This window comes from Athene noctua, chromosome 16 (genome assembly GCF_965140245.1).
Source record: "Athene noctua chromosome 16, bAthNoc1.hap1.1, whole genome shotgun sequence".
NCBI classification, from domain to species: domain Eukaryota; kingdom Metazoa; phylum Chordata; class Aves; order Strigiformes; family Strigidae; genus Athene; species Athene noctua.
The window spans coordinates 11040795-11062704 of record NC_134052.1 but is presented as its reverse complement, the minus strand read 5'-3'; the positions used below and the strand labels follow the sequence as shown (position 1 = coordinate 11062704).

General features: G+C 40.3%; 1 protein-coding gene across 2 annotated transcripts; it reads right to left on the bottom strand.

Annotated features, from left to right (window-relative positions):
* Window positions 1-11235: 11235 nt before the first annotated feature.
* On the bottom strand, window positions 11236-21662 carry RAE1 (ribonucleic acid export 1). 2 transcript variants are annotated; one of them, XM_074920445.1, is made up of 13 exons: window positions 21583-21662; window positions 20950-21046; window positions 20698-20802; window positions 19798-19890; window positions 19286-19372; window positions 17671-17757; window positions 17336-17407; window positions 16643-16750; window positions 16208-16314; window positions 16045-16120; window positions 15380-15574; window positions 13713-13798; window positions 11236-12798 (listed from the first exon to the last, which is right to left on the bottom strand). In XM_074920445.1, coding segments are annotated over exons 2-13 (1107 nt in total). In that variant the 5' UTR covers window positions 21040-21046; window positions 21583-21662; the 3' UTR covers window positions 11236-12797. The 2 variants fall into 2 exon arrangements, with proteins under 2 accessions (XP_074776546.1, XP_074776545.1); XM_074920444.1 differs by having other exon boundaries at window positions 11238-13798.
* Window positions 21663-21910: the final 248 nt, after the last annotated feature.

Genomic DNA, 21910 nt, shown 5'->3' with positions numbered 1-21910 from the left:
CCCGGGCCGCCCGAGCTAATGACAACCCAGTTGGCATTCAGTCACTGTCCTTTTACAGAGCTTCATTCTGCTCCGAATGATGGCAAAGATTCAAATCATCCAAATAGACTCGTCTCCTCTGCAAGGAAGGCAAGGCTCAGCTCACAGTTCTCAAAAGCTACCAGAAGTATCTCAGTTTGCAGTGCTTATACTGGTCAGGGGAAGAAAAACATCACACACTTTTTCCCCCTTCAGACACGAGCCCCGCATCTCTCAAAATCCCAGTTCCTCTTCTTCCCTAGAGGCAGGAACAGAAGTTCTCTTACAGGCAGAACAGAACAAGAAAGAAATTAGGGCTAAGCCTGTACTTGGTGAACGCTGCAAACCCCACAGTCCTGCTGGTGTGGCTGGGGGGCGTGTGCATTTGTTTTGCCACACCCTGGAAAGCAGGACAGGAAATGAAATGTCCTGTCTCATGGCACAGCTATTACAAGCACAGGGTCTAACGAGCTGTTAGACACAGTGGGAAAGAGAAAGCAAGTAAGGGTAACATTATGGGAGTTTGGGGTTTTTTTTTACATTGTTTTCCCTTGTTCTTGTGACAAACGGTCACCCTCCCTAAAAACACTGATTAAATCCAGCCATCAGATCAAAACTGCAGGAGCTTGGCAAAGCTAGTTTGCTGAAACCTTCCTGTGCTTTTACTATGATGATAAAGAGTACCCAAGAAGAGTATGTTTCGAGTTTCTCTGGTCAAAGAGAGCTCCTGCAGAGACAGGCATATCTTAAAGTACAAAGCTGCCTTGGGGAATGCTTAGCACAAACCTGAGAGCAGACTGCAAGCAAAAAGGGGGACGTATATCTGATATATGCTATTGTAGAGCTGCATTTACTTCTTTGTAGTTATTAAGAAATAAAACTACACTGGTCAATCAATGAGATGGCTGGAAAAAAAAAAATCATCTTTAGCAACAGTGTACAACCATCCACATTCTTAATGTACAGGATTTGTATTGCAAATCCAGAGCATCCTATTCTCATACAGATTGGGAAGATTAATTTTATGGTAATTCAACACAGTTAAGAGCACTCACTAGCTTTTTACTTACATGTTAATATATTCCTTGAGGCTTATTCAAAAGTGATACACAAAGGCTCCTTCTGGTGGACTTCAGCAGCATTATCCAAGACATGAAATGGAGCAGCTGCAGATCACTAAGGTAAGTACAGAACCATGTAGAAATGGTCCCTGTCTAAAGGAAGAAAAACAAATTATGGCAGAAAGAGTTGTACCTCTGGGAGCACAAGAACAGGACAAAGAGATGGGGAAAGAGTAGCAAATTCATTGCAGGGGAAAAGCTAGCCCTGCTCCTTGCCCTCTGCAAAGCCGTGAAGTTTTCTGTTCTTGTCCCTCCCTTGGCAGGGAGGGGTAGAATGAATGTCAGTGAATCTCTGTGGTGCTCTCTTTGTATACTTGTCTGAGCACTTCCCTTTCTTTTCCTGGTGTCTTTGGGAGAATTGAGACTGAAATTGACTGTCTGATCTGAAAGCCATTGAAGAACCTCCTTCATTTCTTAGGAAACCGATGGGCTTTATTTTTAAAATGGAGCTGGGCTACTGTAGAGCTCTGACCTTTTTCAGTTTCTGCTGCTGCTTAGCCAAGACTTCATTGCTGTAGGGCAGTGCCCTTTGGTTTTGTCATGGATACCCGCTTACTGGTTATTGCAACAACAGTAAATGAAACATCCCTCTTACAAGCTCCACAGTTAAATAAGTTAGCTGGAGAGCAAGGGACTTACTGTGGGAACTGTTTGGTTTGTTAGTTTTACTAATGCTCAGTCTGGATACTGGCCACCAGCTAGGCTGTGAACAGTAGCATAGCTGGGAGATCTTGAGGGAAGCTGCATTCAGTGGCATTTGATTTAGGTTTTAGCAGGAAATTCTGCACCTAGGCCCTTTGTCTCAAATTTTCTGCTTTGATGCCCTGAACACATCATGACCATTGCTTCACTCAGCTGCTGCTGCAACAAGAATTAAAAAATAAAAATTCTGCCTCTTCGGGCCACTTGTAACAAAATATTTGAGTAGAGGATGCTCCTCATCAGGACTGCTTTTTGAACAGGCTTTTGCTTCAGTAGGAATCTTCCAATAGGACTATTTCCCCTTCCAAAATATTTCAGAACTCGTGCTGAGTAAGCTCTATTTCCTTTGCTGGCTACACTAGTTACATGGGAGCAGACCATCAGCTCTAGTGGTCACAGAATGATCTGTTTTAATAGTGCAAGTAACCTGAAATAAAACAACATAGTAAGATGCCACATGGACATTGGTAACTCTGGGATTGAGAGAAGCAACAGATAGGACACCTGACTCTAGTCTGCTGGACCATAAAGACATTTTAGGGAGAGAGTGGTGAAAAGAAATGTCATTAAAAGACAAGTTTTACTTCTCTAAACCATCCAGCCCTCCCACTGGATATCCCTTTGCAAAATGAAAGTTGTGGGTCTGTGCCATGAAAAAGGACAAACTGAATTGTGGTAACAGCTAACAAGATTCCCTAAAAATAAAACAGAAGCTAGGAAAAGAAATTGCAGAGCTCATAACTGCTTGTAGGATCTTGCCACAGGAAGGCAGAGCTGCAATGGAAGCCTGGGATATAAGTCTAGATTAAAATACAGGCATAAGAGGAATCATGGCCAATGAAACTAAGAGGCTATGCCATCACACTGCTTATACACCTGCAACTACCAGCAAGGAGAACTTCTATATTCAGGAATGTTGTGCTTTGTTCTTTAATGATGGTACGTGTCCAGAGCTTGCTACTTCTTTCCCCCCTTCTGGTCTTGCACTTCCCAGGACCAACGGCAATGTTAGGAATCAAAGTCCACTACTGGATGGTAAACCACTTCCAACTGCTATTGCTGGGTGCTGCCACTGTCAGAGCTTCCTTTGCTCCCACCTGTGAGGAGGCGAGTTGTGGCAGTAAGACTCCCTGCAGCTCACACCACCACCATCACCATTCCCTGAGTTTATCAGAAACTAGGCTCAACTGCAATACAGCAGCTTGGCCCTTCTTCCACACACTCTTGTACTGATCATGCGTGTCACGGGGGAAGAATGAACCACCTGTTTGGGACCAGGAAGGATTGGGTCAGCAAGGAAAGGTGCTTCAATGGACTGGTGGCGAACACATGCTGCAGCGCACCTCGAGTGGTCAAACCTACATTTATTGGTGCTGGTATCAGCAAACTGGTGCAGGTTACTCTGCTCTTGGGGAATTCCTCCTCCATCATCTACAATGCACTGTTTATCACAAGTAGCCTCCTGGGAGTTGTATATGTAAGTGTCCCAGTTGAGCAGACTATACCCCGTCTTGGCAAAGCATGCCGGGGAGCTGGAATGACAGTGCACCGAGGACACAGTAGATCTGCTCGGGCCTGCCAACTGGGGATTGTCACAGTCTGACAGCAGGGAGCTGGGCTGGCTTTGAGCAATGAAAATATTGCCCTTGATTAGGATGGTGGCTTGTTTTCTGGCATTGTTGGCATCTCTACTAAATAGTTTTGTCATCATCAGTATTGTAATGTCTTGGCCTAGAGCAATGGTAACCCTTGCCTTTCCTGTGACCTTAGGGATGACTGCTCTTTGGCCTATTAGTGAATAAACTAATGAAAAGTGCTGTGATGTTCAGATTGCAACTGAATTATGCAACAAATCCATGAAACACTTTACTAGCTGATTTCAGTTTCTCCTTTACTTTGCAGGAGAAGGCAGGAAAGGGATGGTAAAGGTTAGAAACAGAAAAGGAACAGGACAAAGCAAACAACTCTTGTTGGTTTCTGGACCAGAAGTTTCTAACACAACTCCTTCACTGATAGTAAGTAATAGTGAACAGAAGCTGTAAGATCAAGAGAGATCCAGCAAACATTTTCCTGCTATTGACAGCATTAGATGATGTCAGAAGAACACTAAATATGTAGGCCAAAATACTGCCCTTTTCCTCAAGTTTACCTTTGGTGATGCCAAGGAGGAAGAGCCTCTTCAGAACAGGCTCAGATATCCCCAAATCTGAAAAGCGGGGCATGGGGAAGGGAGAGAAAGTAAAATCAAAACCATTAGTCATCATCTGCTAAATACAACCTCCAACAGAGATACTGTTCCCTTCCTGAATTTCTGCACAGAAATTCTGGCTCTCTCTAATGGAAATATTGTCCCATCTCTCTCCGCCTGGGATTTAATTATCAAAAGTGTTTTCCTCCCTGAAAAAGTTTTTTAGAAAAAACATTCCATTTGAGTCAAACTGCAAAGCTTACATCTCAAAATAGTTCAACAAATGTTTTCACTATTTTAATTTTATGTTGTACTTTGGGAAAATATTAATTGTAATTTCATACTTTTGTTAGCATTTTGAAAACCATAAACTACATTTTAAAATGAGCAAGAAATTATTTCATGTTCTTCAAAGGAAAGAAGCAGAAAATTACACGTATTTTGAAAGAGCATTTAATAATTATTTTTACTTTTTTTCAAATATTTATTGAGCTGTTATGTTAAAACTAAGTGGTACTTTCCGATTTAAAAAAAGAAAAGAAAATGCCGGAAGGTTCCTAACAATCTCTGCCAGAGCTGCCAGGGCCATGTCCCATGACCTTTTCATGGGATTGCACATGACACTGGTAGCACAAACTGAGCAGGATCTGTCTACCCACTGCAAATAGTTAACAGTCAGGACACTGAAGAACGTTAAATAAGACGTCTCAGCTCTGGGACATACCACACAGCTGTATGGGCATAACATTCTTAACAGCTAAAGAAAAGCAAATTCAGATCTGGAACACATCAGTAGCACTGGGTCAGATCTCAGGCAGGCCCTTTCTATCCAAATTCCCACAGGCGAGCATACCCAGGTCTCACCCACCTGGATTGCCTCCTTAATCTGGTGGTGTCTTCTTCTCCCGGCTGCTGTATTTTAGACTTTACTAATACAGACTCTGCTTTTTGTCACATCTAATGAGATAAATAATCCATCTACTCTGATATCACCCTTCCAATCTCTAATACTTTTAGAAGGTATTTAATGCCTGCAATGAAGCTGGCGAAGAGCAGAATACCATATACAAAAAAAAAAAAAAAAAGACATGGTATGTAATTTGTAATTAACTTTCTTTAAAGGTTTAGTTAGAAACTCTTAGAGCCTTCTGGTTACCATGTCTACTCTATTCAAACACAAGGTAGTAAAGATTTGTTGCAGTGGCTCTGAACAGGATATGAACACAATTGAACTGTCAAAGACATCAAAACAACATATCACCACTGGATACAAAAGTTATATCCATGGAGCCTGGAAAGGTATTTAAAATGAAAAGCAATCTTAACCGGACTGAAATGTGGGCAGAATGATTCCAGCTTCTACATGATCTCAAAAGGCCTAAAATGTGCCTTTTACAAAAACCTTAGTTACCACAGTGCCACAGAAGAGCAGCCTAATCACAGACTGCAAGGGTCCAAACTCCCTCAGGTGACGCCATCCAGTTCCTTACAACACCCACATCCAACCAGCTCGAGCATCATAGTCATTGCTGATGAGGAAAAGCCACCAGTAGCTCAACAGGCAACTGCCAGCAACACAATGTCCCCAACATTGCAGCAGGACAATGACATCAGCTGAACATGACAACTGAAACAAAGACAGGCCATTTCCTGCAAATCACACGGACCAGTTACTACATCATGCTTTTAGTTAGTGGAAAAGCACATAGAGAAGAGCATAAGACAATAAAGAGGCTATGTAACATGCATTCTTAGAAGGACAAAAAGGTTGATAGATCAGTCGATCTATATTTTTGAAGTCAAGCTCATGAATGAAGATTATGGGTTGGTACTAAATCAGGAAAGCCAAATGCTTTTTGGAGTATGGTTTTCCTTTTGCCAGCCTGGGTGGGGGGTCAAGGCCAGTCCTACCTCAAAGGACATTTTCATCAGCCTACAAGAAGAAAAAAAACAACTCTTCTGTTACCTTACCAGAAGGGCAGCTTTGACAGCACTGTCCATGAAGATAAGGAGGCCTAGTAAGAGCAAGAGAATAGCAAGTCAGTTCTCAGATGACTCCGTGATAGGAAAGTTACTATTGGGGAAATTTTCCCTGGGCCAAGCAGCGTTCAGAATGGTCTGAAGAGTTCAATCATCTTCTCTTATTTCCTCACTGCTGGACCACCAAAGAAAGGTGCTCAGTTGAACTGGATGACCCAAGCCACTGTGAAAGACATAGGTCAGTGTTACAGAATGACTCGAGCTGCATCACACTGCCTATGGTTGAATAAAAGCTTGATAGGAGAAGGGTTCAATGAAAAAGGTTTTGCTAAACTGTTCTCTTTTAATAGACATTTCCCATGTTTTTGTGAAAAGCTGTTTCAGACCAGTGAATGTCTTCTGAAATGCTACATACTAATGTTTGAAGTCTGACAACATTCAACAGATGTGAAAGTTGTTCTTTACAAATATATAGGTACTGCTCCATAAATTAAGCATGAATTCATAAACAACTAATTACCCTCTGCAACCTTGCTACTTTAGACCACGAATGAACATTATGTAAAAAAAGGAGACCTCCAAGGAAAAAGTCAGATATCTGCACAAAGCAATTACCTGTCAGTAAGCGATATTTGTCCTTTTGAGTCCATCTAAATCCTACTCTGTGTTACAGCAGGAGCATGGCAGACAGCTGTCCTTCCAAAGGAAAAAAAAAAAAAGTATTCTAACTCTGGTTTTAGTCATCTGAGACTAGTTTGAGTTACTGCATTATGTCTGCACTTTACCGAGTACAATAATCATGGTCTATTCTAAACAAGACATATCTCCCTTGTTGTAGGTTAGTAGTTCTGTCGTAGGCTAGCAGAGGAAAGCTACTGAACCAGTTGACAGTGGCTCAGAAAAGGACATTTGAACTTATATCCTTCTAGAAGATGGCACAATTGTGATAAAGTATCTTGGATTATTTCAAGAAAATCTGCTACTTTAGTTTTGCTTCACAGCGTTCCCAGGAACTGAACATTATCATTCTCCTTCTCCAGTCCAGCAAACCAGAGAATGCAGCACTAATGATCTGCATTTAAGAAACATGAATAACAGAAAGCATTCAGTGTCAAACTACAGAGCATTTGTTAATACACCATAAAGGAGGAGAGACTTAACTGACCTGGGTATATAACAGTTTCCAGCATTCTTCCATTACTACAACAAACTCATTACTGGATCTCAGCATATACATACTTCACTGTATAAAGCAGTTATTGCCTGCAAAAGATATACTGGACATTAAAGGGTAAACTTTCCCTATTCACAGTTAAGAGCATTACCTTAATCTTTTATCCAGACCTGCTTTTCAGTGGCACTTGATACAGGAGCTATACGAAACACTTCCTTGAATACATAAAGCCAGAGATTGAGTTACACATGATTGAAGATCTATGCTGCTAGTAAGACAAAAGCTCCTATATTACCTGGCACATGCCTGCTGAATTATTGAAGTGTCTCTTCAAACTGAATATATTCACTGGATAATTAGTCAACAGAAGAAAACGGTCTCTCTTTACAAAGCTAATGTTGACAGGTATTGTATATCTTTTATGCACTGTAACAAAAAGTATTTGCAGAACTGATGCAACACAAACATTTGGAATTGCCCTGTCAATGCGCAAGTGTTCCTGAGGCACATGGCCCCCTTTGTGATATTGCCTCAGCCTCATATTACCTTACAAGCAAGTCCTAAACAGCGTGAATTCCTTTCACCTAATGTAGCACTATCCCCATTTCAGAAGCAGGTAAATGGTACAAATAAATAGAGGCTTGCTTTGCATTTGAGGAACGAGTCTGATCAAACTGAAAACCGGTCTCTGTGAGCCTGACCCCAGCCCTGTGCTGTGCTAGCCTTTGCTGCTGTGTCAAGCAGGACCTACCCAGGGCAGTGCAGGCAGGTCTCTGCCACTTTTAGTTCGTAACACTTGCAGTCATGATGTCCCAGTGTGCCACTCCAGCGGCTGTATTCTCATGAGCTTGTTTCCTGCTGCAGATATTTGGGAACACAGGCTACTCCATGTGTACACAGAGCACACCACACAATGAAAGTACTAGCATCTGTCTGCTGAAACCATCACAGCCAGCCAGCTGATGCTGCTTCATTTATTCTGACCCGGCAAGGGAAGAACAGTAGCAGTTTCCACACTTAAAATGGCTGTTCCATGGCTGAGAGCAGTAGGATGGTCTCTGTACTGCCCGTATATAAACCCAAGCCTACCTGGAAATAAGAGTATAGATGGCTTTCGGATGTTTGAACATGAGCTGTAAAATGAAACACACAGTTGTACCAACTCCAACTCTCAGCCCAAGGTGTGCTAAGATAACATTCTGTCAATGAAGATGTTACTGTTTGTTGATTTCTGTGTTGTTGGGGTGGTTTTTGTTTTTACTAATGGGACAGACAGGTTCTTTTAGGGATTCTTGCAGAACAGCAATTGCACTAAATCATAGTTACAGCTTTATTTTCTTAACAGGATATTATGATTAGTATAGCACAGAATTTATGATGTTCTTATCATAAATTGGCACAGGATTTCAACAAGCAGAATTGATATATTACAATCTACATAAAACAATTTATAATTTCTTATCACCTAGACCCTCTGCAGATCAGGTGGGATCTTAATACATGATCTGCTCTATCAATGTAACAATCATAATCTAGACTTGAAAAATCATATAAAAGACAACAAGCTCAATCCTCGGAGGAAGCAGATGATGGTGGAAGTGTCCCAGGCCACGAGGACGTCACGGGTCTCACTGTCCAGCAGCAGTTTGGGTCCAAGTTCCCACTTTGGACTTGTAACTGCCTGATTTTATGAACAGTGCTCCCCATTCTGCAGTGGGGTCATCACCATCACCTGGCTGGCTGGGTGCTATTGGCCTGGCACCCAGGAATCTGAGGCCAGCAGGGAAGGGAAGAAATCTATTTGGTTTGTCTGCTTGGGTCACAGGACCTTCAGGTAATGAGGGAAAGGGAACGAATACATGACCCACTCAGTCACAGAGAACGGCTGCTTGCCTTGTAAAACGGCATTAGTTATGCTAACCATGTTACCAGGAGGCAGGGGCAGGGGCTACTGCTCACATATGCCCCAGGAATAAAACAGCTACATAGGGTAAATAAGCGATTTTAAAATATATTCAAATCTTATAATTCAAGATTATTCTTCCCTTTCATTATCTGATACATTTCTCAGCTTTGAAAATGAAAATAAGAAAGACATTGCATTTCAAATTTTTGGAAAAAAGTGCCCTTGTTTTAAGTAGCTTATCACTGACCTTACCTGTTTTTAGTGAAGTATTTTTATTGGCTTTTTAATTTCCAGAAATCCAGTTTAGAAAAAAAAAACAACTAAACTTGCTTACCAGTTTTAAACCTAGTCTCCTACAACAGCTGTATGAAAACTAGTCTAAGTTATTAAGATTTGCCTTAGAAAGAGAATTTAATTAGAACACTAGTAGCCAATGCTAACTCAGTCAGCTCCACCCTCACCTAATTCTAACATCCTTAAATGTCTGGTCCCCAAACATGTTACCCACACCTTTAATACTACCTAGGTCCCCAAAACTCAGGCAGCCATACAGATGTGTCTCTGAGCAGATAAAACAGCATCACACAGACTGTTCTAAAAAGGTCTTGGTTTATGGATAGGTATCACATACTCCTGTAAACCTCAAAACCTATTTCCATGTTGTATGTATCTTCATTCATTCTCCGAGTATTTTGGGATAGCTTGATACTACAAATAACTATCCTGTATTACAGCACCCGTGCAGTAGCTCTGCACGGCACTGCCAGCTCCACAGCCAACTTCAGCAGAGCCAAGGGAGCAGCAGCCCAGGCTGCAGGGAAAGCTTTCGTTAAGCACCATCAATGCTGCCATCTCCTGGCGTTACAGGAGATTTACAGCAACAGCTTTAAAATGCACATTTGAGCGTTTTGTGCACACTACAACTGCTAGTATAGAAGATTTTGTTCGGGAATTGTTTTTATTCTGAATGTGTTCCATTTATCCTTTTGCGTTGCAGCACTAGATGATGATTCTCCTCCCCTGGCTGGTAAGCTGAACAACCTAGGGGAAGTCTTATATGTAGTTAATTTCTATCAAAAACTTTTGGAAATAGGTAAGTTAGTCTTACCCCCCACTGCAAATAACACTTAGCTAGTGAAATCTGGAGATGCAAAAACGTAACAGCATAAACCTTAACATTTCATTTTGCTCTGGTTCATCTCTACAAACAGCAACAGCAAAAGCAAACGGGGTAAGTGGCCTCTATCATTTCAAAGGCCACAGAGTAAACCTTCTGAGCCTTGTTTGACACAATTATATAGTGGACAGTTGCCCGAACACCTCATCTGCAAACATAACTTAATCACAAGTAAATCAAATCAGGCCTAAGCAACAGTTTTGCTGACATTTCCCACATATACTCAACCGCACCTCTATCTCAAATCCATACTTCTCTGGAGAATGACTCAAACTAACCTGTTTTCCTAGCCTAGAAGCTAAGCTGGAGCACTCACCGATTCAGCTATTGCATTTCATGACAGATGGCAAATTAAGATACTCTGCCTGATCGCTTGCCATTGTGCAAACATGTCTTCCTCTCATTTGTGAAAGGCTTTAGCAGACAAACTTTTTGTCATTTGCTTCATTTTCCAAAGTACACTTTATTAAACCAACATGCAAGACCACTGACATGTGAGACTAGCAGGAAGAAGGTTAAGATAGTTTATCTGAAAATGTTTACAAAACGTCCTCATTTTGAGGGGCTTAACTGGGTTGCTCTTTATGCCAAGGATTATTTTTCTGCAATAAAACACAAACATCGACAGCAAACTTTCAAAAAAAGGAATGAAAATAAGTTTTTTCGTAAATCTAGCATTCCTACGGTTAGGTTTGTGTTCACATGTTAGAACCTTACATTCTACTTCAATCAGTTTTTTTGGACAGATAACTGCCATAGAACAGCAAGTTCATACATTTCCAGGCCATGCAGTAACATATACTTGTGTGTGAATAAGCTCTCACTACATGTTTGATGCTTGAAGGGATACAGCTGTGTGTACTTTACAAGAGAACCTCCCAATAATTCCAGGGAGGAGTAAATTGCCAATGCATTCTCTTAACCTGGGTAATGGAAAACAAATCAGCTCAAAGTTTGACTGTCCTCCCAATTGAATTTATTGAATGCACACAGCAACACAATGGAAAATATGCCCTTCTAAAAATCAATCTGAACAATTAATGTAATGAATAAACTGAAACCTTGGTGACAGATAAAAAGGAATTGATTCCAACAGGAGAATAAGGACTCAACGTATTAATACAGAACTGTATTACCAAGACAGACTTACCAGTGCTGGCTTCATAATGAAAATATATTTTGGCCAAACTTAATATCCACTTAAGTAGGTACAAATCCATTGGATCCAGTAGAAATGTACCTGCCGAACTAGAGTGAATCTATTTTCTCATCATGCATTCGCATTAAGTATTTCAACAAAGAAACAGATTTTTTTTTTAAAACAAGAAACAGATGATACATTCCATTCTTCCCTGTTTACAACAGTGGGAGTTCTGCACACAAGAGATTAGCATAATATTTTTAAATTTTTTTTTTGCCACCAATGATCACACACGTTTAACCTTGAGCCTGCAATTGCTTGGTAGCATTAATTTGACTGAGAAGACTGGAAAAATGTACTAACCACCAAAGACTACAGCATAACAATCACAACCATTAAAAATTAAATTCAACAAAAAAGAGAAATATTTGAGCAAATAACCAGCTATTGATGTAACTGCTGGAAACTCTTTCCTATCTTCAAGAAAACAAACAGTCCATGCATGTGAAATCTAAACCCATGTACAACACAGAAGTAGCAAGAAAAAACTAGACTGAGAAATAAAACCCAGAAAAGAGCATCTCTAAACAACAAGTGTATTTTGTGGACTTTCCTCAAGCATACACCTATACCAAACAAGAAATACACACCCAACAAAAACTGATGAACACTGTAAAGAGAAGAGTCTTAAGCTAAAGGATCAGGAGGCTATAGAGAGTTTGAAGATAGTATGATTCATCTGAACTAAAGACAAATCGTCAGGAGTTTGGCTGCTGAGATAGGAAGGAACTTAATTCATTCCCATAAAACAAAAGGCCTTTCACACTAGCCCTCTTAATTCTTTGATGCAAAACCACAAGAATCATTCATAATGAAATAGCAACTGGAAAAACCATTAAATTTCCAGCTCAAGCAACAGGAAGTACTTTCAGAAAATGTATCTGAATTACAGTGAAAGGACAAGAAGCTGCCTTTACAAGTGAAGCACACCACCTTGCTCATGTTATAATAATAGAACTTTTGAATATAAAAAAGCATTTAGTAGAAATTTTATTTGAAATGTAGCATGAATCCATAACCATGTGTTACAACATACAGTTTTACAGAGTATTTGTACATTATGACAGGTATTTCTATACATGCGCCTCCCCCCCATTTTTATTTAGTCATTATCAAACAAACAATAATTAAACAAGAATAATAAGCATTCACTTCTAAAAAGAAAACTTTGGCATGTATACAACTGGCTAGTTAAAAGTAAACAGTGGTAGATTCAAGTCAGAAAGAGACCCTCTTGTTTTGTTTCACAGCATTTTTGATCAGGATGAAACTCACCAGCACTATTTTCTAGTTAATACAAAAATGAGTACTTTTTTTCAGTCCAGAAACCCCTGTTAAGGGACAAAAACATGTTAAGACAGATGCAAAGGAACCAACTTTTAACTCTAAAAGGTGTCAGTTTTAAAGCAGTTTAGGCCACACTTATTTTGCACACATCGGTTTGGTCATGAACAAAACAAACCCCTTAATGGTTTGCTCGTACTACTGAACTACATACCACTTGGCACAACCGACAATTTCTCCTTTGGACTAGAATTAGCACAAGTATTGTTGGCTCAAAAGTCATTTCCACTGCTGGAGTGCAAGAAAAAAAATATAGTAGAATTTGCACTATGCCCATCTTGTCTCAAGTTTCTGTCACTGCTGTTGGCCACTTACATACCAACTAAAATTCATCCAAAAAATGAGGGAAAACAGTTTGCAAGGCATTTCTTTCTGGTATACAGTAGACAATATTTCCATTTTAAAAATGAGAAAGCAATGAAAGAACCCCTGAATAATAAGTAATAACAAGCCTCCTTTGAGAAGAATTACTTGCAATTCCTCAAGTACTTACAAAAAATACAATATTTATACAACTTCTCCAGAACTATTATAGTTAACATATTTTAATGTCATACTAATAAAATAAATCCATAGATACAAATGGTTGCACTTCTAAGCAGGAATTTCTTAACTCAATTTAGATTTTGCTGCAATTTCATTATTGCTGTGGAACAGACAGTGGTTAAGTCATGTGAATACTAGCCTCTCTTTCTTACACACATCAGAATATCTAATTGGAAAAAAACGTTCTCCAGCAAGTCAGAATGCATTTAGTGTAATTTTTACAGTTCCTGCTAAATGTTACCGATCCAAAGTTGGTTGAACCATGGTGCAGTAGGGCACAAATGGCAGAAGAGCAGTGGAGTAGGCAGGAATGGCAGAAAAATAGTAGACTAACACAAGTCAGACTCATACTCACTACTTCTTATTCCTAGGCTTTAACTCTTCTGCTGCATTTCGCAGAAAAATGTAGTTTTTCTTTTGTGGATTATAAAATTCATGACCCTAAAAAGAAAAATCATCTGTATTTACTCTATTCAAAGAAGAAATGTCAGCATTACCTTAAAAATGTAAGAATATTAATATTCCATTAGTTTGGAATTTATTAAGATTTAATCTTAAAAGTCTTAATTAAGATTTAAGCTTAAAAGACCAGATATTGGACAACACTGGTGGATCAGAAACAGCTTACTGTAAGAAGTAATTAAAAGAACTGTGCATATAAAGTAAAATTTAAGGTATAAAAAACTTCCCATAAAAAGATAACCACCCAAATAAAGCTCTACTTTATAGAGGCAGCATTATAGCTCAATATGATTTTTTTTTAAATGTCATTCTAGACAGAGAAGAAACTAAAATGTTAATGGCCACCAAGTTTCACTTTAAACTTTCTGTTTTTTAAGTTAAATAAGGTCACATTTTTTCAAAATGAAGCACAAGTTCTATAGGCAACTCCAAAAATATCTCTGTTCCCCTTACTACAAATGCAAATATACTGCTTCTTTGCATACACATGACCGACTCATACCTAAGTATTCAAATCCGGGAGAGTAAACACTAATAAAGCTAATAAAGTCCAATGCACAACTTGAAAATTACCAACTCCACTTGGTAATGGCAGAAATGGTTCTAGAAAGGAAATTTAGTACCTACTGGTTTTACTACTCAATATTGGTTTACAGATCTGAAAGATACGTTGGTACATATCTACCACTGAAGTCCACCCAAGAATTCATCTGCCCTAGAGCCTAACCAAGTTACCTTACTTTGGGCAGCATACAGAAGACTAGATACAATCCAGTAAATTAAAATTTTGCTCTGTGGCATGCAGTCAAGTTCACCTGTGTGATTTCTGCATTCATGTCAGCCAAAACCACAAGGAATGTTATCCTCAAATTTAGAAGCGCTAGTTATAACAGGAAAGTAATACTTTTAACAAAAGTTGCTATTCCATTAAAATCAAGTTACATTTCAAACTTGTGACCCCCTTCTTAAACTATTAAGCAGCACTGATTCTCCACATATTATGGTTTGTTGTGATTCTCTTGCATCGATACGATTTATTCTTAAGTCAAGTTTGGAAGAGAAATACATAAATAAGTGCTGCCGGTAACCTGAACTGAAACAGTACTGGAAATTTAGTACATGGCATTCAAGCACAGGTTCAAGTGTTTATAACCAGAGTCACAACCTTTTTTAAAGTTAAAGAGAATCTGCACAAGAAGCAGAGACATGCATTTCAAAGAGATTTGTGGGAACCTGTCAGGGTGTCACATTGCCCCATCACAGTCCCCACAGCAGAATGTGCATGAGCAAGCAGAATAACTTCTGAATCATGTAATTTACATTTTGCTCATCCACATCTGCAAACCAGCATTGTTTAGCAACCTTATCCCGCTGTAGCTAAAACCCAAAGAATGCAATGCTTCCGTGTTAAATTTCTTCAGATGTCTAAAATGACCGTTGTTGTTTGCATTCTTCTGAAATTCAAAAGACTCAGCTACTATTTAAAGAACAGTGAAAGCCTCATGTGAATAGTCTTAGCTGTCAACTGCAAGTATGAATATGAGTCTAAACCTTTCTTACCTTTGACCAATCATAACTTGAAGCATATGCAAATATATTGCCATTATGGTTAAAACAACAAGCAGATATCGGCTGGTCAAGTTGTTCTGATGTTTTTAGCTTCGTTCGTGCATCTTTGTCCCAAAAGCTGAATCTACCATCAGATCCTACTGTTGCAAGAGTACCATGGACAGGGTGAAATGCTATGCCATTTACCTGCAGAACAGTAAAAAATACCATGTAAATCACCACACATGAGAACACTCACAACTTGTGCTGAATCCTGGCAGAGTAAATACACAGGAAAGATTTTTTTCAACTAGATATAGGGTTTTTTTTAATGTTTTCAGATACATTCTCTAGAAAAAACAAAAGGAAATCCCAAACAACCCCACTGAAGCGACAAGGAAAGCATCACCTTTTTCGTAGTACCTAAAAATTCAGTGATTAATCTCATTATACAAATAAGTATTGCTTCAACATTTAAGGAATGGCTGATATGGCACTTGTTACAAAAATCCATCTTTCCTCTTAACGTATGTTTAAAGACCAGTCATAGGTATACATCTAAGATGACATTAGGCAAGATAAAAGGTCAGGGAGAATAAACAATTCATAGCCAATTTTACATTAAGAGTGTATATTGCCCTGTATAAATGATACATGCATACATGCTGAATACTTACAGCATAGATATCCTGAGGTGCTGATGTGTTTGTTCCATTGGAGCGATGACATTTAAAAGTGAAATTATCTTTTGCACTGGGGGGGAAAAAAAAAAGGAAATTTTTTACCTTCCTCATTGTAAACTGAGCAATAAAGAAGTGAGGTTTATCAAATGATACTTACGGATTTGGGGGGTTGATATAATGAATAGCTACTCTTCCTTCAATACTTCCAAGGGCAAATCCAGTAGGTTTGTTCACTTTGTCTTTAAAAATAGCAACACAGCGATGCTAAATTTGAGAAAGATACAAAGGATTTTAGACAGAGGCCTGAGGGGCAGATTTTCTAAACTCTGTGTTCCATGCAACACAAAACATCACATATGTCAATGCAAAGTAAAGCAAAAACATAAACAAGGTCAAGAGAGAGATCAAATTCTGGTGAGGATTTGGGCCACAGTATTTACATCTCTAAATCCTTATGAAGATCAGCAATAGGTCATGGGCCATACCTATATAAAGTACTTCGGCTTTGAAACATTTGTTTTTACCAAAAAATGGCAAGGCCAAAATTTCAACGATCTTTATAAATATGCTTGCAATAAATACAATCATTTACCTGGTGCTTAAGAGGAGATTCTATTCTTCTAAATTCAGAAGGCTGATTCTCTAACTGATAAACTATCAAGCCCCTTTCTGCAGTGGCCACAGCAGCCATAGGATGAACCTGGGTAAGGTTGTAAAATAGATTGGAAGAGAGACACTTATGTTAATAGTATGGCAAAGAATTCTATTACTTCATAGAAATCCCTGAAGAAGTTAAAGTAATTAATACTCTTTTCAGGGGAAGACGAGAGGGAGGGAAAGGGGAAGAAGAGAAAGAACAAAGTTAATCTGTAGACATATCTTCAAACAAAACAAATCAGTTCTTCCATGCCACTGGGAAATTAAACATACCGAAAATCTCCTAATTATTAGCTGACCTTCCAATGTGAATCATAGTAGTGGTAATACAAACTCATTCAGAAATTAGGGTAGGTCAGTCCTAGTGCTGACTTGTTTTTGTGATGTTAAAAGGATACTAAACATGTTTTGTATGATACTTACAGGTATTTGCAAATACCTATTTTCCAGAGCCAGCCTGCTCAGGATCAATTTATGTTTTACTGCTAAAATCGCACAGATTGAATATTATTCTATGATTATATGCTAAAAGTCAGTATTTAGTGCTACAGAAGCCTCAAAGACCACCAGTTTTGTTCATACTCCCAGTCATCTACCTGGCACTAGTTTACCATGTATCACGGCTTACCACATCAGCACAGTAGCATCTTTCAGGGAGCTGCAGTGTCATCATTGGTGTTGGTGAACGGGTATCCCAGAACTGATGGAAACAGAAAAATGAACAAACTTATGCTTGGAACTGAGGATACACCATGTAAATCACTTTAGTAAAGAGAATACAACTGCTACAAAATTGCTTCCTTCTTGTCTATAGTCAGAATACTGCAACTCTCTGGTAAGTGAGGCTATTTCATTGATCTGTTTTTTACGTTAGTGTTTAATAAAATATTTTCACTTCATAAATACTTTCATACACAGATTATTATCATGCTTTGTGTCCATTTGTTCAGGTAAAAATCATACCTTCAGAGTTTTATCCCAGCTTCCTGTCATCACACAGCTATAATTTGGTGCTTTAATCCAATGGATAGTCTTCACAGGAGCATCATGCTGAAGAAAAAAAGAACAAACGCATATACATTTACTAAGATAACAGCTCACATTTGTTGTTTATGCTCCTCATATTTTTTGTATGTATTTACACTTTTTATCAATTCAAGAAAAGTGATTATTTCAGTCACAACAGTTAGGATAAGGGTTGGTCATGACCTTACTGCGTTGTTTAGTGCTGTAAATCACTCACATAAAAAAATGGTTCCTGACACAAAGAACTACAATCAAGTCACCATGTATAAGATGATGGTCACAGGAGAAATAAGAATTATGAACAGCAGGACTTCTTATTTATTTATAAAGGTTACTATCCATCGTGCTGAAAATCAACACCTTGTAATAAATAATTTATTATATTAAACTAATAAAAACCCAGCTTCCAACAACAGCTACAGAAGAAAGACCTATGTTAACGATACCAAAAAGATTTTAAAGTTCAGATTCTCAGCCTTGATTTTATTACCTTAAGTAAGATAGAAGCAGCAACCATTAAAAGGACTCTCAACTTACGTAACTGGTAACTCATTTTAGTCACCACAGCTACATATTCTATGAACAGATATTTACTTCTAAATTGAGAATGTAAATTATAATCCCTGTTACTGCTGCGGCAGAAAGCTGGTATTTGTGAATGTGAATTCAATTCCCCCCCCCATAATGCAGCAGTGACTGCCCTGGTTTCAACTGGGATAGAGCTAAATTTTTTTCTTCTTAGTAGCTAGAATAGTGATGTTTTGGACTCAGTATGTGATTTGGTATGAGAAGAATACTGATAACGTACTGATGTTTTTAGTTGTTGTTAAGAAATCAAGGACTTTACAATTTCCCGTGCCCTGCTAGTGCACAGGTACACAAGAAGCTGGGAGGGAGCAGAGCCATAGCAACAGACCCAAACTGGCCAACAGAATAACAGACATCGTACACCATCATGCTCAGCATACAGAAGAGGGCTGATTGGAAAGCTCACTCTTCCAGGACTGTGGTTTGAGGATTCTCACTTCGCTGAGATCTCTAGCTGGGAGCAGGTTGGGCATCAGTTGGGGGGTAGTGAGACATCACACCATCCATAATTTGTTTGCATTTTCTATTACTACTTTTATTATCATTTTGGGGGTTTTAAAAGTTTTATTTCAAATATTAAATTGTTTTTTTCTCAACCTATGAGTCTCCTTACCTTTACCCCTCCCACTGTATCCCCCGGGGCAGGGGAGGGTGAGTGAGTGGCTACATGGTGCTTGGCTGCCAGATGGGTTTAAACCATGACAGTGACTTAATAAGATCACTACAGCAATGGAAAGAGCTCTCTCACAAATGGAGACAACAGCTTCACAGGGTATTCAAATCACTATGATTGCAGCTCTCCCTACTCACATGCACTTCATTATCTCAAAAATACAACAATCTCTTCTTCTTATAGCAATATCTACTTCAGAAGCACTAAACATTAGTTTAATTTGCTAATATAGGTAGCTTTTAATAAAAACAGAAAAGGAAAAAAACACCTAACAGCTTAGGGCTTACTTACTTGTGCAATCTGAATAGCTTGATTACTGTTGAGATCCCACATTTTGGCAGTTTTATCACAGGAAGCAGTAAATACTTTACTCCCATCCTAAAAAAAACAGAGTAAGGCCAAGAGATTAAACAGCTCTATCATGCAGTATCTATTAGAAAATGTCAAGTCTTATTCTCTTTTAGTAAAAGCTTAACAATATAACATATACAAGGATTGAAAGACAAAAAAAGAAACATAAACATGGAAATTTATTTACAACTGTATGTGATAAAAGAGAAAAGTCTGCGAGCTATTATCTACCTTTAGGTACATTCTTACTTTTAAACTCACTTTTACCCTTCTAACACCCAAGTTAGTCTATTCTATTAGGATGTGCTTAGCACAAATTTACAGTAACGTAAGTCTATACAATAATTATGGGCTTCATCTACATGTGACATTCGTGTCCGTCTGGAAAACACATGCCAATTTATTTGGGGTTTTGGTAAAAATTGTTTCTTTCTTTTTAAATAGGAACATACATCACTCCAACAGCCATCTAGTACAGGCCCTGTGTGCATCTGCTGAGCCTTCGGAATTGTCTGTCCATTATCCTGAACTTCCCAGCAGCGAACCTGAAACAGGAGAAGCACAGACAGACATAACATATTAACACTAAGAACTTGAAAGACCTATTCTTGAGGTTCCCAGCCTTAGTTTATCCAGTGAAAAGTATGATTATAAACAACAAGTTTTTTTCAGAACTGATTATGTTCCTTTTATCTGTACAGCCACAACTCAACCTCACCTCAAAAGTGCCCTACACCATGTAAGACCTCACAGTGCTCTCCTGGAGAACCCTTAACCATCAGCCAGGAAGAAGCTGCCTGCTGCAGGCTACCAGCCAACAGACCAAACAGAGTAGTTAAAAAACACGCTCACGCTTGTCTTCCCCTCTTGTTTGTGCCAGTTGGGATCGCACTCTTCACTCCAAACAAATTTCAATAAGCCTGTAGGAACTTCAATCTTTTTTTTAGACTACACTGTGAAACTGGATGATTTACCATGATGTTCATGGCTCTTTCACTGGGCAAAGTATAATTACATTAGCCTAATTGTATAAGAAAATGAAACTAAAAACCAAACAAGTAGGAGAAAGAAAAATCAAATAAAAATCTAACAGTTAAAATACTGACTACATATTCCAAGCTGAAGCTTGAAACACACAGGTGAAGAAACCACTTATCTGAAGATCACAACTGAATTTCTCAGTCAAAGAAGCTCAATGTCAAGCTTGGTGCCTTAGCACCAGACACAAATTCAGCAGTTCTGCAAAGATGATTTTTCAGGTGCTCTGGCACAAAATTTTAGGATCACATTTTGCAGTGTAGGCACAAATGCTCCCACTTTATTCATCTGTAGGTCTGATTGTGAGTACTTACATCATTTGCCCATGATCCTGCAATGAGGAAATTACCCGGCAAGGTTGGCGGACTAAATGCTAAACAAGATATGCTGTCATCAGGTGGAGATGTTACTTCAATATCCTATAAAGAATACAAAGCAAAATTAGCCACATTTGAAAACTGTGCACTGAGATACTATTCTTCTATAGAGTGAGCCAGTCGGTACTGCTGTGACACATGAAAACACAGCAGCAGAACAGTGGCTCCCACAGGGGCTAACACACGTACCTTCATGGGATTGTGGTTATCTGCAGTCGTACTGCCAAACATGCTGGTACCTCCAGTACCAAAACCTGACGTTGATCCAAACAGACTCATCCTTGCCCTGCAAACAAGGAAAAGGCTTAGTGCGACCTGCAAGGCCCTCAAATATCCATCCCTGCGGTGTCTCAACCACAGCCACTACACCAGCACACCCCTCACCTGCCCGGGAGCCACCCAGGGATACAAAAAATACAGGGAAATTAAAATTTTAAAAATCACCCGTCACACTGCAATTGGATTCCTGAAATCTGCCGGTCGACCACTCTGCCACCGCTGCCAGGGATCCCTCTCCGATCGCCACCTGGCGAGAGCTAACCCCCCCCTCCGGCCCCACCGGGCTGCGGGAGCGCCGGCACCTCGGGGAGCCCCGCGCCCGGCACAGCCCGCCTCGGAGGTGCCCCCCCTCCGGGACACGGCCCAGCCTCGTGTCTCTGCCTACAGCCCGCCCGGCGGGGCGGCGGAGACGCGCCATTTCGCGGGGGTCCCGCTTCCCTGCCGGCAGGAGCGGCCGTTCGGGGGCGGGGGGGGAGGACGCCCGCAGACGAGGCAGGGCCGTCCCGGAGCGCGGGGCGGGGCCCGGCGCCGCCCCTCACTCACCGTGTGGCGGGCCCGCTCCGGCCCGCTGCCTCCGGAGACGCGGCCCAACACTCAGCGAAGGCGGCGGCGGCGCGGGGGAGGCCGCGTCTCTCTGCGCAGGCGCCGCGGCCGGCGGGGCGGGGCCGGCGCCTGCGCACTGCCCAGGCGGGGCGGGGCCGCTCCCCGGGGCGGGGCGTCCCGGCGGGGCCGGTCCCGCTGCTGCTCCCCTCGGCTCGCTGGGCACCTCCGTGGCGCCGCCGTTACGGACAGAGGAAAAGAACGACTTGGGTTTTGTTTTCCCGCGCCGAGGCCGGGGCCGGCAGCGCAGTGGCGTCTGCAGCGCGGCGGG

Excerpts from the sequence above, each read along its gene's own strand:
- RAE1 (XM_074920445.1), bottom strand. The coding sequence starts at position 21,039 with ATGAGTCTGTTTGGATCAACGTCAGGTTTTGGTACTGGAGGTACCAGC. Across the intron at positions 20,803-20,949 it reads ATAACCACAATCCCATGAAG|GATATTGAAGTAACATCTCC; the intron begins GTACGTGTGTTA and ends TATTCTTTATAG. Across the intron at positions 17,408-17,670 it reads GCTGGGATAAAACTCTGAAG|TTCTGGGATACCCGTTCACC; the intron begins GTATGATTTTTA and ends TGTTTCCATCAG.